Source organism: Macaca thibetana, unplaced genomic scaffold (genome assembly GCF_024542745.1).
Source record: "Macaca thibetana thibetana isolate TM-01 unplaced genomic scaffold, ASM2454274v1 unplaced_scaffolds181, whole genome shotgun sequence".
Taxonomy (NCBI): Eukaryota; Metazoa; Chordata; class Mammalia; order Primates; family Cercopithecidae; genus Macaca; species Macaca thibetana.
The window spans coordinates 10,001-27,301 of NW_026088970.1; the positions used below are offsets into that span (position 1 = coordinate 10,001).

A 17,301-nucleotide genomic window follows, 5' to 3' on the forward strand; every position below is an offset into this window, starting at 1 on the left:
CCATTCATCCATCCATCCATCCTTCCATCATCCATCCTTTCTCCCATCCATCCATCCATCACCGTTTCATCCATCCATCCATCATCCATCCATCCACCCATCCATATCCATCTCCATCCATCCCATCCATTCATCTATCTGTCCATTTGTTTATCCATACATTCGTCTATCCACCATCTATCCATCCACATGTACATACATCATCTACCCTCCACCCATCCATACATTATCTTATCTACCCCCCCATACATACAGACATACACACATCCATCCATCCATCCATCCATCCATCCATCCATCCATCCATCCATCCATCCATCCATCCATCCATCCAAGCATTAATCTAGCCACACGCCCATCCATCCATCCATGTGTCTACATCTCCTCATCCATTCATCCATCCATCCATCCATCCACTCATTCCTAAGCCACTGCTGAGCACCTGTTGTGTGCCTTTTCCCTCCCTCCAACTGGTTCCCTCACATCCTCCCCCAGTGGCCAGCATCTTCTCCCTGAGGGCAGAGGCGCGGCCCCTCACAGTGCCCAGCACCTGCTGGTATACAGCACATGCTCAAATAATGTGACCACTCAGTTAACACACAGAAGAACTTGCTCCAAGCGACACGTGGCACATCTCCTTACAAAATGAATCTATCATAGTGGCTGTTTTCAGAGGCTTTCCCAAACACAGTGTGATCTGGAACAAATTGTGAAGCCCACGAGCCTGGTGAAGCTTTCATTATTGAGCACCTGCTGTATACCTCCTTGAGCTGAGGAGAGGGATCAAGAGCTCATGGCCAAGAGGGGACCAGGCCCACCCACAAACACTGCTGATGTGGCAGGGATGTGGCAACGCAGAAAGGAGCCAGGGGCTGGGCTCCCAGCAATCTGGGGGCCACGGAGACTGTTTTGAGTGCAGGGGGAGTGGGCTAGGGCTAGCCCTGGTGGTAGGATTCACAGGTGTCGGGCTCCTGGGCTGCAGCTGCTCAGTCACCTCCTGGCACTCAGGTGCATCAGTTCATTGTCCTCATGCCAGTGGTGGGGGCAGCCCTCATGCACAGGGTCTGAAAAATGCTCAGGTGTACCTGTAGTGTGTGAGAGGAAGGAGGCTGGCAAAGGTGCGCGTAGCCACCTCGCTAGGTGTGGGTCTTGAGGGAACTTCTGTCTCCTTTCAGGTGGCACAGAATGTGGACCTGTACACAGGCGACCCCAACCTGGGGCTGGAGCTGTTTGAGGCAGCTGGAGACATCTTCTTCAATGGGGCCTGGGAGCGGGAGGAAGGCATGTCCTTCTACCGGGTGAGCTGGCCTGTGGGCTGATGTGGGTGGGCCTCAGTGGGGCACCTGGAGGCTGAGGTACAGGTGTGGCAGGGTAGAGGCCTCCCACCTGGAGGCAGGGCCACCCATATACATGATTAGTTTCCAAGTGGTCTCACCAGGAATATTGACCATGCCCCTGCCCGGGACAAACGCTCGGGGCCTGGACGTGACAATGGCTCTACCCTTCTACCTGATGACCTCAAGCAACCATGAGTGGGAAGTCCTGTCCCCATCTTCCAGATGAGGAAACTGAGGCTCAGAGAGGCACAGGGACATGTCAAAGGACACACAGCATCAGTGGGAGGCCCAGGTCTGCATGCACCCCGAAGTGGGACGGCTTCTCCCTTCCTCTGAGCTCACGGTGTGGCTCAGCCCTGGGCACAGATAAATGTGGTGTTTTTAGAGCAGAGAGGAGTGCTGGCTCCCCCCAGTCAGACCCCCGGTGCCCAGGTGGGAGAGGCTGGTCTGAGGCTGTTGGGTGTAGCTGGATGGGCCTCAGGTGACTCTTCAGCCCCCAACTTGGGTGTCTGAACTGTGTGTTATCCCAGAGCACAGAGCTGTGTCGAGGTGCAGGGGTAGCTGGGGCGTGGGAAGCTCCAAGTACATGTTTGAGCTCTGAGGAGGGCTGTGGGCAAGGTGGGTGCTGCGGGAAACCTGACCCCACCTGCCTGTGTGGTAGGACCAGGCCCTGCCCCTGGCAGTGACTACGGGCAACCGCAAGGCGGAGCTGCAGCTACAGCTGTGCAACAAGCTGGTGGCACTCCTGGCCACGCTGGAGAAGCCCCAGGAGGGCTTGGAGTTTGCCTACATGGCCCTAGCACTCAGCATCACTCTGGGTAAGTCCCCTGAGCCCCCACCCTGCCAGGACCCACACTTTGCCAGAGCCCAGCCTCCAGGTCTGCAGGCCAGGAGCTGAAACAGCTGCTGGATTTTCCTGGTCTCCTGTCCAGGCAGGCAGATCTGCCCAACTGGCTTCCCCGTCCGGCTGTGGGGCACAGCCCGAGGTCTCTCACGCAGTGCAGAGCTCCCTGCCTGACTGAGCTCTGCTTCCTCTGCCTGTTCCCGCTGCTGACCACAAGGGCCGCCCAGTGTGCCCTCTGCCTTCCAGACATGCCAGGCATCTCGTTGGTCCCTGTATGTGCCAGGCTGAGTGGCACATTCCCTTTCTCTTGTGCCCTTCCCACCCTCATCAACCACACGGCTCTCTGGCTGATAAAATCCCAGTTCCCCTTCCAGCAGTCTGCCCCTTAAGGCCGGGCATCCCCTGGTGCTGTGCCAGGGTCGTCTGTCCCCCTCCAGAGACAGGGAACCCTAGGCAGGCCACATGCCCCAGCGCCTTGTGCCCCGTGGCCCAGTACACAGTAGGTGTGCAGCTGACTCCCCAAGGTAGGGGGCTGTGATCGTGCCACACCCAGGAGGAGTCGGATGTCACGTCGGTGGGTTGCCTGCCCGGGAGCACCTGGACTGCATGGCCGGGGTGCCCGGTGGGGAGCACCTGGACTGCAGCTTGCATGGCTTTTGGGCTCCCCTGGTTAAAACCAGTGAGCAAAGGCAGGTGGCTATGTGTAGGCACAGAGCTGGGCCATCCAAGTCCGACTTTGCCAAAGCCTCACAGTAGACAGGGGCAGGCCTTATTAGTTCTGCTTTGCAGATGGGAAAGTGAGTCTGGGAACCTGGAAGGGACTGGCCAGAGCTGCCCAGGTGACCACAGGTGCCTGGAGGCAAGCCAGGTGTGCTGCCCGGGGTCTGCATACCTGCTCCTGAGGGGCCTGTGCCCTCCCTGCCCCAGGGAGCCACATCCTCACACCTGCCCCTTTGGCCTGCACCCCAGGGGACCGGCTGAACGAGCACGTGGCCTACCACCGGCTGGCTGCCCTGCACCACCGGCTGGGCCATGGCAAGCTGGCGGAGCACTTCTACCTCAAGGCCCTGTAGCTCTGCAACTCGCCGCTGGAGTTCGACGAGGAGACCCTCTACTACGTGAAGGTGTACCTGGTGCTCGGTGACATCATCTTCTATGACCTGAAGGTGGGTGGGAGGGGCAGGGCTCGGGGTGTTCCCGGCCCCCTTGGAGTGGGATCTCCACCCAGACCCCAGAGGCCTGGGTTCCAGCCTTCCTTAGGAATGGCCCAGTGGCCTCCCTGGAGCTCTGCACCCAGCTGGAGGAGCCGGCAAGGTTAGCAGATACAACCCAGCTCCCAAGCTGGCCAGGCCCCACCCTCAAGAACTCAGTCTCAGCCAGGGAGGCTGACACATGAGTGGGCAATGGTGGCCTCTGGGTAAAGAAGGGGGATTGTAGTCAGGGGGGCCCTCCTGGAGGAGGTGACACCAAAACTGAGTCTTGACAGTCAAGTGTCAAGTTGCATTTAACAAAGAAAACAGGGTCGGGAGAAGGACATTTCGGAGGACGGCATCATCCTCACATTGAATCCACGTTGCAAGATCCAACCCAAATCCTGGCACCTCCTCTAGGAAGCCTGCCCAGGGTGCCAGCCTGCACTGAGCAACTCCTTCCTGGAGTCCCGAGACACCTTGAATCTTCACACCACCCAGGAAGGGTGGGGTGGGACCAGTGTCTTACCATTGGGTTCACAGACAGGGAAACCCCAGCTCAGGGCAGGTGCAGTGGGGTGGGGCCCCAGCCAGCCAGGCTGAGGCCTTGCTGGGTCGGGTGTGTCTCGAGGGGAGGTGCTGTGCTCCCTCTGCCCCCAGCCCTGCAGGGGTGGAGAGCTGGGACTGGCAGACTCAGACCTGGGGTGTCTCCACCCCTCTGCCCAGCAGGCACCCCCCTCCTCAGCATCGCACCGGCACCGCGTCAGTGCTCCTTATGGGCTGAGGGGCCAGGGCACTCCAGTCCAGGGGCCGAGATCTTGGGGGCCTTAGAACAACATGAGGAGCTGGGGCAGCCCTAAGACCCCGCCCCGTATCCCCCACCGCAGGCCTGGGGCTGCCCGGGAGGCCCCTGCCCAGTGCTGGCGACACCTGGTGGTCAGAAGTGGTCCCTGTGGCCTCCCAAGTCCCAGCCAGACAGGGAGGTGCCAAGTGTCAGGCCCAGAGGGACGCTGCTCACTGCTCAGGGGCTCGCCTGGGACCCAGGGGGACGGGCCTCCCAGAAGAGGCCTTTATCTCTCTTGGTCAAGCCTGCCGCCCACTCCGCCTGTCCAGGAGAAAGGAAAGGGCCAAGTAGTACCTGAGAGGCCAAAGTCCACGGTTGGGGTCGAGGGGCAGAGGACATGCACTCCTCCTTCCCATGCACAACCTCCAGAGGCCTTCCTTCCTCCTTCCCATGCACACCTCCTTCCTGCACCCTCCTTCCCATCCTTCCTTCACCTCCTTCCCATGCACAGCCCTCCCCTCCTTCCCATGCACAGCCCTCTGGGCCTCATCGTGACTATGCTGTCAGCGCGGGCCAGCTTCCCACAGGGAGGCCCCCTTGGAATTCCCCAAGGGCGGCTGTCTTTCCAAGGCTACACCCTCCTCCTTGTATAGGAGGCTCTGGACCCAGGGCCCAGAGGAGTGGGAGAAAAAGCCGGGCTGGATGGAGCCTGGAAGGCTGGCAGAGAAGCAGGGGTAAATGGGCATCTTTGCCGATTGCCTCTAAAATGGGGTCCCCTTTAGTCTACACGTGAGAGTGAGCCCTGGAATAGGGTGGATTAGATGTGTCCTGGCTCAGCCTGCCACTCACTAGCTGCTGCACACACTACAGGCACATGGAAATGCACAGGGAAATTCACACAAGCACAGGCACACGCACACACACAGGCACAGGCATGCACACAGGGAAATGCACACACACACACACACAGACACACACACACACACAGGGACATGCACACACAGGCACACAAACACGCACAGGCACATGCACAGGCACACGCAGAGACATATGCTTTGGCTGGCTCCTTCCTGTTTAGTTGGGAAGCCCCCACCCCTTCAGGAAGCCCTTGCTGCCCTCCCCGGCTGAGTCTGGGGCCTCCTGGGCTTCCCTCTGCCACAGCCCGGGCCACCCTGTGTGGTCAGTGTTCACTCCCAGGTCCCTCAGACTGGGAGCAAGGACGTTAGGCTCAGCCACGCACCCAGCACAGAGTCCAGTGTTCGGCTGGGCGGGGGGCATTGGATGAGCAGTGGCGGTGACTCGGGGCCTTCTCACGCCCCTGCTCTGTGTGTGGGGCGGGGCAGTGAGGGAATGGACTGCTGCATCTTGGACTTTCTCATTGGCCCTGGGAGCCATCTTGAGATGGTAAAGAGGAACAGGCCAGGCATGGGTCTTAGAGAGGTCCCTTGGGTGACCCCCATGTGGAGGAGGTGCCTGGGGAGAAGCCGGGTGGGGGATGGGAGGGTCAAGGAGGAGGTCTGGGAGACGGCATCCCAACCCAGGGATGGTGAGTTTGAGCCAAAGATGCATTGAAAATGGGAGTGGATGTCTGGGGAGTCACACTCCGTCAATATTTCAGGGAACATTGCCAGAGAGGACACCTGTGAGATGGTTTTGTACCTGGCCTGTCCCGTGGAGGGCCTGGAAATGGTCAGCATGGACAGGGGCCAGAGGGGAGCCTGGGTCACTCAACGCTGTGCCCCTGCTGTGGCTTGGAGCCACGGGTCCTGCATGGAACTCTCAGAGCAGGCAGGATCTGCCCTGACCTCAGCCCATGGGGAAAGCAGCCACTGCCTGCAGAGAGGGTGGCACTGGGGCAGGAGGCTTGGGGTGAGTGGGGCGTAGGGACAGTCAGGAAGGCTTCCAGGGGTGTCAGGGTCATCCCCACCTCCTGCAGCTGAGACCACAGCAGTGTCACAGGCTTCGGGGCTCATGGGGTGAGCCAGCATTGGCTGGACATGTGGAATGGAATGACCTGGAGACAGGAACGGCCTCTGGGAAGACGGGCTCCGAGTCCCCCTTTTGCTGAGCATGACCTGTCCCCTTCAGGACCCGTTTGATGCAGCCGGGTACTACCAGCTGGCACTGGCAGCTGCCGTGGACCTGGGCAACAAGAAGGCACAGCTGAAGATCTACACGCGGCCGGCCACCATCTCCCACAACTTCCTCCTGGACCGCGAGAAGTCGCTCCTCTTCTACCAGAAGGCCAGGACCTTCGCCACAGAACTCAACGTCCGCAGGGTCAACCTACCTCCTCTGCCACTCTGCGGGTGGGCCCCCTGGTTGGCCCCCAGCCACCCTCGCTGAGGACAGCATCCGAGGGAATGGGTTTTGTGCAAGGAGGATGGTCTCCTGCCTCTCCTGGTGTCTCCCGTGGCTCATTTTCTGGGAAATGGAGGCATGAAAGCAGGGTTCAAATAGCAATAAATTTTTTTTTTGCAATAACATACCAAAGTCCCCAGGGCATCCTTCCCTGTGTGCTTCCTGGGCTGTGTCTAGGGGCCAGCTCCTTCCCTGGTGGCAGCCCTCTGATCTTGGGGATGAGAAGGACTGTGAGTCCAACAGACCTGGGCCAGGTCACCATGAGCCTCGGTTTCCTCGGCGGCCAGAGGGGAGATGGTGGTGGAACTCCCTGGGCAGCTCCCTGCTCTCCCTGCTCAGAGCTTTTGCTGTAGGTCTCGTGCCGCCGTTGCCTTTAACCTTCAGGCCACTGTGCCCGGATGTGGGGGCTGCTAGTGTCCCTGTTCGCCATTGAAGAAATAGAGGCACAGAGAGGTTAGGTGTCTGGCCCACCGTCACACAGCAGGTAGGGGCGGAGACGCAGAGCCCAGTACACTGACCACCACACCACCCTGCCAGCCTGCAGCCAGGAAGGTGTCCCCCATTAGGACCCAAGGTCAGCTCCTGGACCTCTCTTGTGGTGTCAGGAGAGCCACAGGCCAGTGAGGGTGGCCCCGGGGATCCCTCACTCAGTGTCCTCTGCTCCCAGACTTGGTTGGGCCGAGCCTGGCCAGTCCCACCTCTGGCCACTGGTCAGCCCTGCGGGAAGTGAGATGCAGGGATCTCTGCCTGTGTAGACGCTGCTACCCAGTATTGAAAGCCTTATCTGGGCTGCCCCCCAGCCATCCCCACATGCCCCTCCCCTTCCGGCCCCCGGCCCTCATCCCAGTCCCAGGAATCCCAGGTTTTCCTTCTTGGAATCTCTTGGCCCCAGGGAACACAGCTCACACGGTCTCTTTGCCAGTTTACGGCAAGGAAACCGAGGTTCAGAGACTGTGGGTGTCCCACGTGATTCTCACGTACACTGCACTCTCCCAGGCCCCTCTTTTAAACACTTTAAATGAGGTGACTTTCACATCGCATGCAATTAACTATTTCAACGCGATTAATGTGGTGGCATTTGTGCATTCACAGTCCTGTGCAACCACTCACACCATCTAGTTTCAAAATGTGTTCATCTCCCCAGAAGAAACCTCCCATCCTCACTAAGCAGTTACCCCTCCTTGGTATCCCCCAAGCCCCTCGTTTAATGGAAGGGGAAACTGAGGCCCGGAGAGAGACTTGCCAGTGGGCGGAGCTCTGATAATAAGGAATCAGGCACCCATCTGCTGGTTCAATCCTGGGTTGGTTTTCCACCCAGCAGAGGTGACAGAGCCAGGAGGTTCTGCGAGCGCCACAGGTGTCACTGGTTCAGTCCTGGGTTGGTTTTCCACCCAGCAGAGGTGACAGAGCCAGGAGGTTCTGGGACCCCATGCTTGCAGCCAGAGCCCTGCCCCGAGCCTCCCCACCAGGGGGGCAGCAGAGAGCTTTCCAGAACCGGCCGCGGGGCTGGCGGGAAGCAGCGGGTCAGAGCTGCTGACAAACCTCACGTGGACCCCAGATCGCTGTCTGTGGGTTGGGCTTGGGAATTGGAGAGGAGGCCGCATGATTGGAAACGTGAAGACAGCACGGCCTGGCTGGAGGAGTGGGAAGCGCTGTCACGTTGACTGAGGACACAGACCTCCTGCCCGCTGGGCCAGGTCTGCAGCCATTCTTCTGGGGGGGGTGGGGTCCTAGGTCCGGCTTGCTCTCGGCCCCCGACCTGCCTCAGAGTCCGGGGGGCTTTGGAACTGTGCCTCCCCATCTCCACCCACCCTGGCTGGTGCCATGAGGGGCCTGGATCCTGGGATCCTGTTCCTCTTGGGCAGCAGAGACTGGGGGACCAGAGGAGATGATGGGTCTTCAAGCCCCACATTCAAACCCCAGCCCACCACTGACAGTCTGGGGGTTCGGGATGAGGGAGTTGATGTCTCTGAGCCCCAGTTTTGCCACCACTAAAATGAGGCCGACATACTGGGGCAGAGTGCCAGCCCCCGGGCTAACAGAGGCCTGTTTCCTACTGACAATCCCTCTTACTCCTAGGAACAGCTCCAACAACCACACACTAGAGAACACTCAACCCAGGCCAACTTGTCAGAGGCACGAGAACCAGAGCGACTCCATCTTGAATGGGGGCTGGGTAAAGGGAGGCTGAGACCTGCTGGGCCGCATTCCCAGGAGGCTAGGCATTCTTAGTCACAGGATGAGATAGGAGGTCCCCACAAGATACAGGTCATAAAGACCTTGCTGATAAAGCAAGTTGCAGTAAAAAGTCGGGCAAAGCCCACCAAACCCAAGATGGCCACGAGAGTGACCTCTGATTGTCCTCACGGCTCATTATGTGCTAATTATAATGCATTAGCTGCTACAAGACACTCCCACCAGCGCCACGACAGTTTACAGATGCCATGGCAACATCTGGAGGTTACCCTACATGGTCTCAGAAGGGAGGGCAGAAACTCTCAGTTCTGGGAATTGCCCACCCCTTTCCTGGAACACTCATGAATAGTCCAACCCTTGTTTAGCGTATGATCAAGAAATAACCATGAAAATGGGCAACCAGCAGCCTTTGGGGCCACTCTGCCTATGGAGCAGCCATTCTTTTTTTTTTTTTTTTTTTTTTTTTTTTTTTTTTTTTTGAGATGGAGTCTCGCTCTGTTGGCCGAACTAGAATGCAGTGGCGTGATCTTGGCTCACTACAACCTCTACCTCCTGGGTTCAAGCGATTCTCCTGCCTCAGCCTTCCTAGTAGGTGCGATTACAGGCACCTGCCACCACGCCCAGTTAATGTTTTGTATTTTAGTGGCGACAGGGTTTTGCCATGTTGGACCAGGCTGGTCTCGAACTTCTCACCTCAGGTGATCCACCTGCCTCGGCATCCCAAAGTTATAGGATTACAGGAGTGAGCCACTGCGCCTGGCCAGAGTAGCCATTCTTTTATTCCTTTTCTTTCCTAATAAACTTGCTTTCACTTTATGGACTCGTCCCGAATTCTTTCTTCTGTGAGATCCAAGAAACCTCTCTTGGGGTCTGGATCGGAACCGCTTTCCAGTAACAAACTTGCTTAAGCTCTCAGACCCTTCGTCTCTTCATCTGTAACCAAAGACAAAGCCTCCTCCGAGGTTCCAAAAGTGTGGAGAGAACGCATGGGAAACGAGGGGCACAGAGTTGGTGTGTAGAACCAATATCACAGACTGGGTGTCAAGCCACTGTCATACTGGAAGTAATATCATGCTCTCCCTCACAAGTTATGAGGAACAATATCACAGGGGGGTGTGTACCTTCTCTGGTAGTGGGAGTAGTATCATCATCTCTTCCTTTAGATAACAGGAACGATGTCACAGGGTGGGTGTACACCCCGTGTGTTTTTGGAAGCAACGTCATTCTCTCTTCTTCTAGGTTTTACGATTCACATCACAGGCGGTGTGTACACCCCTTGTTATACTGGATGGAGTCTCATCCTCTTTCAACTTGTAACTTTAGAACAATATCCCATGGGGGTTGTATATCTCTTCAATATTGGTAGTAATACCATCTTCTCCTTTCCTGGATATGAGAAGCAATATCACAGGAGGTGTGTACACCCCTTGCGATGTTGGTAGTAATATCACCTCTCCCCTGTGGTTATTAAGGACAAAATCCCAGGGTGGCTGTACGGTTCCTACTTTATTGGGAGTAATATCATCCATTCACCCCCTGGATATCAGGAACCATATCACAGAAGAGTTGTCCACCCCCTTCGATATTAGTCAGCCATGTCATCTTCTTCCCGCCTGGATATTAGGAACGATACCCGAGGTTTGGGGGCGGTGTACACCCACTGCGATATCGAAAGTAAAATCAGCCTCTTTCCCGCTGGATATTAGGAACGATATCACAGGTGTGTGTGCACCTTCTGGGATATTGGAGAGTACTATCAGCCTCCACCCTGCTGCATATCAGAAACAACATAAAGGGGGCAGGGTGGTTACATCCCCTGTGATATTGAGAGCAATACTCTTCTCTTTCCCCTGTACATTAGGAACTACATCACAGGGGTCTGTACACTTTCAGCGATATTGGGATTCATGTTATCCTCTCCCCCATTGAATGTCAAAAAGGATATCACAGAAGGGTGTACACCCCCTGCAATATGGCCAGTAACATCATCGTGTCTACCTTTGGATACTAGGAACAACATCACAGAGGGTGTGTACACTCCCCTGCAATATTGGGCATAATGTTATCCTCCCTTCCCCTGGATATTAGAAACGATATCCCTGGTGGAGGGAGGTGGAGTACATTAAGAACAACATCACTGGGTGGGTGTAGTCCCCCTGTGATACTGTGTGTAGTATCATCCTCTCTTGCCTAGGATATTAAGAACAATATCACAGGAGGGGTGTACAGCCACAGTCCCTGCGTTATTGGGAGTAGTAGCGTCTTCTCCCACTCTAGATATAAGGAACAATATCCCTGGGTTTGTGTACATCCCTTGCGATATTGGGCATATTGTCATTGTCACCCAACGTGGATATTGGGTGCAGTGTCTCAGCGGGGTGTACACCTTCTTCGATATTGGGAGTAATATCATCCTCTCCCCTCAGAATCGTAGGCTAAATGTCGAAGGGGTTTTACAACTCGTGCGATATGGGCAGTAATATCATCCTATCCCCACCTGGATGTCAGGAACTATATCACAGGGGGCTGTACACTTCTTGGCATATTGGGAGTCTTATCATCCTCTCCCATCTTGGATATTATGAAAAATATTAGAAACGAGGTATACACCCGCTGAGCTATCGAGAGTAATATTATGCTCTCCTCTTCGGGATATTAGGAACAATATCGCAGGAGGTGTGTACAACCCCTGTGATATTGGGAGTAATATCATTCTCTCCCCTTGAATATAAGAAACCATATCACAGGAGGATGTACCCACCCCCGGTGATACTGGGAGTCATATGATGTTATTCGGAACAATAGCACAGTGGGTGTGTACAATCCCTGCGATATTGCCACTAGTATTATCTTCTCCATCCCAGGATATAAGGAAAAATATCACAAGGGGATGTACACCCCTGTGATATTGGGGATAATATCTTCCTCTCCCCGGCTGGATGTGAGGGAAAATATCACAGTGGAGGTCGACGCCCTTTGTGATATTGGGAGTAATATTATCCTCTCGCACCTTGGATAGAGGGAACAAGATGACCGAAAGGATGAATACACGCTGCGGTAGTTTCATTAATGTCAGCCACTACCCCCTGCTTATTAGGAATAACATCATAGAGGAGTGAACACTTTCTTCGATATTGGGAGTAATATCATCTTCTCAAGGCCGGATATCAGGAACAAGCCTATTAATTGTTAATATTAATAAATACAATAAAAATTGATACTAATCATCAACATTAATAATGACAATAAAGATACTAAATATTAATATTGATTCAAAATGTTAACGATTAGTATTAATAATTAATAATCATAAAACTATTAATAATAATAAAATAATGATATCAATAACTAATGTTACTTAAATCAATACAAAGTGATACTGGCAAAAACACAATAATTAATATTAAGAATTAATATTAATAAATGACATAATTATTAAAAATTAATTTTGGGCATCCATCATCATCTATTTAAAATAATTACCAATATTAATGAGAAAATATTAATTGATAATATTATTGATAATTATTATAATTGATTCTTAATATTTAATAAATAATTCTATCATTGTTCCCTGAGCAATATTCTGAAGATACACACCCGTCTGTGAAAGAGTTAATCATTTCCAGAGAGAGAAACGATACTACTCACAATATCGAAAACAGGATGTGAGTCCACAATGGCTCCCAATAGCCGAGGGGGGGAGAGGGGGTGGCTATTGGTCCCCACCTCGCGGGGGGTGGCTCACCCCCCTGCGAGGTGGCTCCCAATAGCCAAGGGGGGGGGGGGAGAGGGGGTGGCTATTGGTCCCCACCTCGCGGGGGGTGGCTCACCCCCCTGCGAGGTGGCTCCCAATAGCCAGGGGGGGGGGAGGGGGTGGCTCTTGGTCCCCAGCTCGCGGGGGGTGGCTCACCCCCCGGCGAGGTGGCTCCCAATAGCCAAGGGGGGGGGAGGGGGGGGGGGAGGGGGGGTGGCTATTGGTCCCCCCCACCTCGCGGGGGGTGGCTCACCCCCCTGCGAGGTGGCTCCCAATAGCCGAGGTGGGGGGGGGAGGGGGGGGGTGGCTATTGGTCCCCACCTCGCGGGGGGTGGCTCACCCCCCTGCGAGGTGGCTCCCAATAGCCAAGGGGGGGAGAGGGGGTGGCTATTGGTCCCCACCTCGCGGGGGGTGGCTCACCCCCCTGCGAGGTGGCTCCCAATAGGGGGGGGGGGGGGAGAGGGGGTGGCTATTGGTCCCCACCTCGCGGGGGGTGGCTCACCCCCCTGCGAGGTGGCTCCCAATAGCCAAGGGGGGGGGGGGAGAGGGGGTGGCTATTGGTCCCCACCTCGCGGGGGGTGGCTCACCCCCCTGCGAGGTGGCTCCCAATAGCCAAGGGGGGGGGGGGGAGAGGGGGTGGCTATTGGTCCCCACCTCGCGGGGGGTGGCTCACCCCCCTGCGAGGTGGCTCCCAATAGCCAAGGGGGGGAGAGGGGGTGGCTATTGGTCCCCACCTCGCGGGGGGTGGCTCACCCCCCTGCGAGGTGGCTCCCAATAGCCAGGGGGGGGGAGAGGGGGTGGCTATTGGTCCCCACCTCGCGGGGGGTGGCTCACCCCCCTGCGAGGTGGCTCCCAATAGCCAAGGGGGGGGGGGGAGAGGGGGTGGCTATTGGTCCCCACCTCGCGGGGGGTGGCTCACCCCCCTGCGAGGTGGCTCCCAATAGCCAAGGGGGGGGAGGGGGGGTGGCTATTGGTCCCCACCTGGGGGGGGGTGGCTCACCCCCCTGCGAGGTGGCTCCCAATAGCCAAGGGGGGGAGAGGGGGTGGCTATTGGTCCCCACCTCGCGGGGGGTGGCTCACCCCCCTGCGAGGTGGCTCCCAATAGCCAAGGGGGGGGGGGGTGGCTATTGGTCCCCACCTCGCGGGGGGTGGCTCACCCCCCTGCGAGGTGGCTCCCAATAGCCAAGGGGGGGAGAGGGGGTGGCTATTGGTCCCCACCTCGCGGGGGGTGGCTCACCCCCCTGCGAGGTGGCTCCCAATAGCCAAGCCAAGGGGGGGGGGGAGAGGGGGGGGCTATTGGTCCCCCCGGGGGGGGGTGGCTCACCCCCCTGCGAGGTGGCTCCCAATAGCCAAGGGGGGGGGCGAGAGGGGGTGGCTATTGGTCCCCACCTCGCGGGGGGTGGCTCACCCCCCTGCGAGGTGGCTCCCAATAGCCAAGGGGGGGGGGAGGGGGGGGGGTGGCTATTGGTCCCCACCTCGCGGGGGGGGTGGCTCACCCCCCTGCGAGGTGGCTCCCAATAGCCAAGGGGGGGGGAGGGGGGGTGGCTATTGGTCCCCCCACCTCGCGGGGGGTGGCTCACCCCCCTGCGAGGTGGCTCCCAATAGCCAAGGGGGGGGAGAGGGGGTGGCTATTGGTCCCCACCTCGCGGGGGGTGGCTCACCCCCCTGCGAGGTGGCTCCCAATAGCCAAGGGGGGGAGAGGGGGTGGCTATTGGTCCCCACCTCGCGGGGGGTGGCTCACCCCCCTGCGAGGTGGCTCCCAATAGCCAGAGGGGGGGGGGGGGGGGGGGGGTGGCTATTGGTCCCCACCTCGGGGGGGGGGGGTGGCTCACCCCCCTGGGGGTGGCTCACCCCCCTGCGAGGTGGCCCAATAGCCAAGGGGGGGGAGAGGGGGTGGCTATTGGTCCCCACCTCGCGGGGGGTGGCTCACCCCCCTGCGAGGTGGCTCCCAATAGCCAAGGGGGGGGGGGAGAGGGGGTGGCTATTGGTCCCCACCTCGCGGGGGGTGGCTCACCCCCCTGCGAGGTGGCTCCCAATAGCCAAGGGGGGGGAGAGGGGGTGGCTATTGGTCCCCACCTCGCGGGGGGGGGTGGCTCACCCCCCTGCGAGGTGGCTCCCAATAGCCAAGGGGGGGGGGGGGAGAGGGGGTGGCTATTGGTCCCCACCACGCGGGGGGTGGCTCACCCCCCTGCGAGGTGGCTCCCAATAGCCAAGGGGGGGAGAGGGGGTGGCTATTGGTCCCCCCACCTCGGGGGGGGGTGGCTCACCCCCCTGCGAGGTGGCTCCCAATAGCCAAGGGGGGGGGAGAGGGGGTGGCTATTGGTCCCCACCTGGGGGGGGGTGGCTCACCCCCCTGCGAGGTGGCTCCAATAGCCAAGGGGGGGGGGAGGGGGGTGGCTATTGGTCCCCACCTCGCGGGGGGTGGCTCACCCCCCTGCGAGGTGGCTCCCAATAGCCAGGGGGGGGGGGAGAGGGGGTGGCTATTGGTCCCCCCACCTCGCGGGGGGTGGCTCACCCCCCTGCGAGGTGGCTCCCAATAGCCAGGGGGGGGGGGGGGGAGTCCCCACCTCGGGGGGGTGGCTATTGGTCCCCACCTCGCGGGGGGGGTGGCTCACCCCCCTGCGAGGTGGCTCCCAATAGCCAAGGGGGGGGGGGGAGAGGGGGTGGCTATTGGTCCCCACCTCGCGGGGGGTGGCTCACCCCCCTGCGAGGTGGCTCCCAATAGCCAAGGGGGGGGGGGGGAGAGGGGGTGGCTATTGGTCCCCACCTCGCGGGGGGGTGGCTCACCCCCCTGCGAGGTGGCTCCCAATAGCCAAGGGGGGGGGGAGGGGGGGTGGCTATTGGTCCCCACCTCGCGGGGGGTGGCTCACCCCCCTGCGAGGTGGCTCCCAATAGCCAAGGGGGGGAGAGGGGGTGGCTATTGGTCCCCACCTCTCGGGGGGGGTGGCTCACCCCCCTGCGAGGTGGCTCCCAATAGCCAAGGGGGGGGGAGAGGGGGTGGCTATTGGTCCCCACCTCGGGGGGGGGTGGCTCACCCCCCTGCGAGGTGGCTCCCAATAGCCAGGGGGGGGGGAGAGGGGGTGGCTATTGGTCCCCACCTCGCGGGGGGTGGCTCACCCCCCTGCGAGGTGGCTCCCAATAGCCAAGGGGGGGAGAGGGGGTGGCTATTGGTCCCCACCTCGCGGGGGGTGGCTCACCCCCCTGCGAGGTGGCTCCCAATAGCCAAGGGGGGGGAGAGGGGGTGGCTATTGGTCCCCACCTCGCGGGGGGTGGCTCACCCCCCTGCGAGGTGGCTCCCAATATGCGGGGGGGGGGGGGGGGGAGGGGGGGTGGCTATTGGTCCCCACCTCGCGGGGGGTGGCTCACCCCCCTGCGAGGTGGCTCCCAATAGCCAAGGGGGGGAGAGGGGGTGGCTATTGGTCCCCACCTCGCGGGGGGTGGCTCACCCCCCTGCGAGGTGGCTCCCAATAGCCAAGGGGGGGAGAGGGGGTGGCTATTGGTCCCCACCTCGCGGGGGGTGGCTCACCCCCCTGCGAGGTGGCTCCCAATAGCCAAGGGGGGGGAGAGGGGGTGGCTATTGGTCCCCACCTCGCGGGGGGTGGCTCACCCCCCTGCGAGGTGGCTCCCAATAGCCAAGGGGGGGGGGGAGAGGGGGTGGCTATTGGTCCCCACCTCGCGGGGGGTGGCTCACCCCCCTGCGAGGTGGCTCCCAATAGCCAAGGGGGGGGGGAGAGGGGGTGGCTATTGGTCCCCACCTCGCGGGGGGTGGCTCACCCCCCTGCGAGGTGGCTCCCAATAGCCAAGGGGGGGAGAGGGGGGTGGCTATTGGTCCCCACCTCGCGGGGGGTGGCTCACCCCCCTGCGAGGTGCTCCCAATAGCCAGGGGGGGGGGGGAGAGGGGGTGGCTATTGGTCCCCACCTCGCGGGGGGTGGCTCACCCCCCTGCGAGGTGGCTCCCAATAGCCAAGGGGGGGGGGGGAGAGGGGGTGGCTATTGGTCCCCACCTCGCGGGGGGGGTGGCTCACCCCCTGCGAGGTGGCCCCAATAGCCAGGGGGGGGGGGGGGGGGGAGAGGGGGTGGCTATTGGTCCCCACCTCGCGGGGGGTGGCTCACCCCCCTGCGAGGTGGCTCCCAATAGCCAAGGGGGGGGGGGGGAGGGGGGTGGCTATTGGTCCCCACCTCGCGGGGGGTGGCTCACCCCCCTGCGAGGTGGCTCCCAATAGCCAAGGGGGGGGGGGGGGGGAGGGGGGTGGCTATTGGTCCCCACCTCGCGGGGGGTGGCTCACCCCCCTGCGAGGTGGCTCCCAATAGCCAGGGGGGGGGGGGAGAGGGGGTGGCTATTGGTCCCCACCTCGCGGGGGGTGGCTCACCCCCCTGCGAGGTGGCTCCCAATAGCCAAGGGGGGGAGAGGGGGTGGCTATTGGTCCCCACCTCGCGGGGGGTGGCTCACCCCCCTGCGAGGTGGCTCCCAATAGCCAAGGGGGGGGGGGGGGGAGAGGGGGTGGCTATTGGTCCCCACCTCGCGGGGGGTGGCTCACCCCCCTGCGAGGTGGCTCCCAATAGCCAAGGGGGGGGGAGAGGGGGTGGCTATTGGTCCCCACCTCGCGGGGGGTGGCTCACCCCCCTGCGAGGTGGCTCCCAATAGCCAGGGGGGGGGGGAGGGGGGGTGGCTATTGGTCCCCACCTCGCGGGGGGTGGCTCACCCCCCTGCGAGGTGGCTCCCAATAGCCAAGGGGGGGGGGGGGAGGGGGGGGTGGCTATTGGTCCCCACCTCGCGGGGGGTGGCTCACCCCCCTGCGAGGTGGCTCCCAATAGCCAAGGGGGGGGGGGGA

At 59.9% G+C, this 17,301-nt stretch overlaps 1 protein-coding gene across 1 annotated transcript in view; it reads left to right on the top strand.

The window, feature by feature from the left end:
* The window catches only part of LOC126947361 (SH3 domain and tetratricopeptide repeat-containing protein 1-like), a gene marked incomplete at its 5' end in the record, with an annotated part of 17,740 nt that extends 9,955 nt beyond the window's left edge, over positions 1–7,785 (top strand). The window contains 4 exon segments of the mRNA XM_050778024.1: positions 1,176–1,298; positions 1,999–2,155; positions 3,151–3,347; positions 6,244–7,785. Coding sequence (XP_050633981.1) covers positions 1,176–1,298; positions 1,999–2,155; positions 3,151–3,254 — 384 coding nt within the window.
* Positions 7,786–17,301: the final 9,516 nt, after the last annotated feature.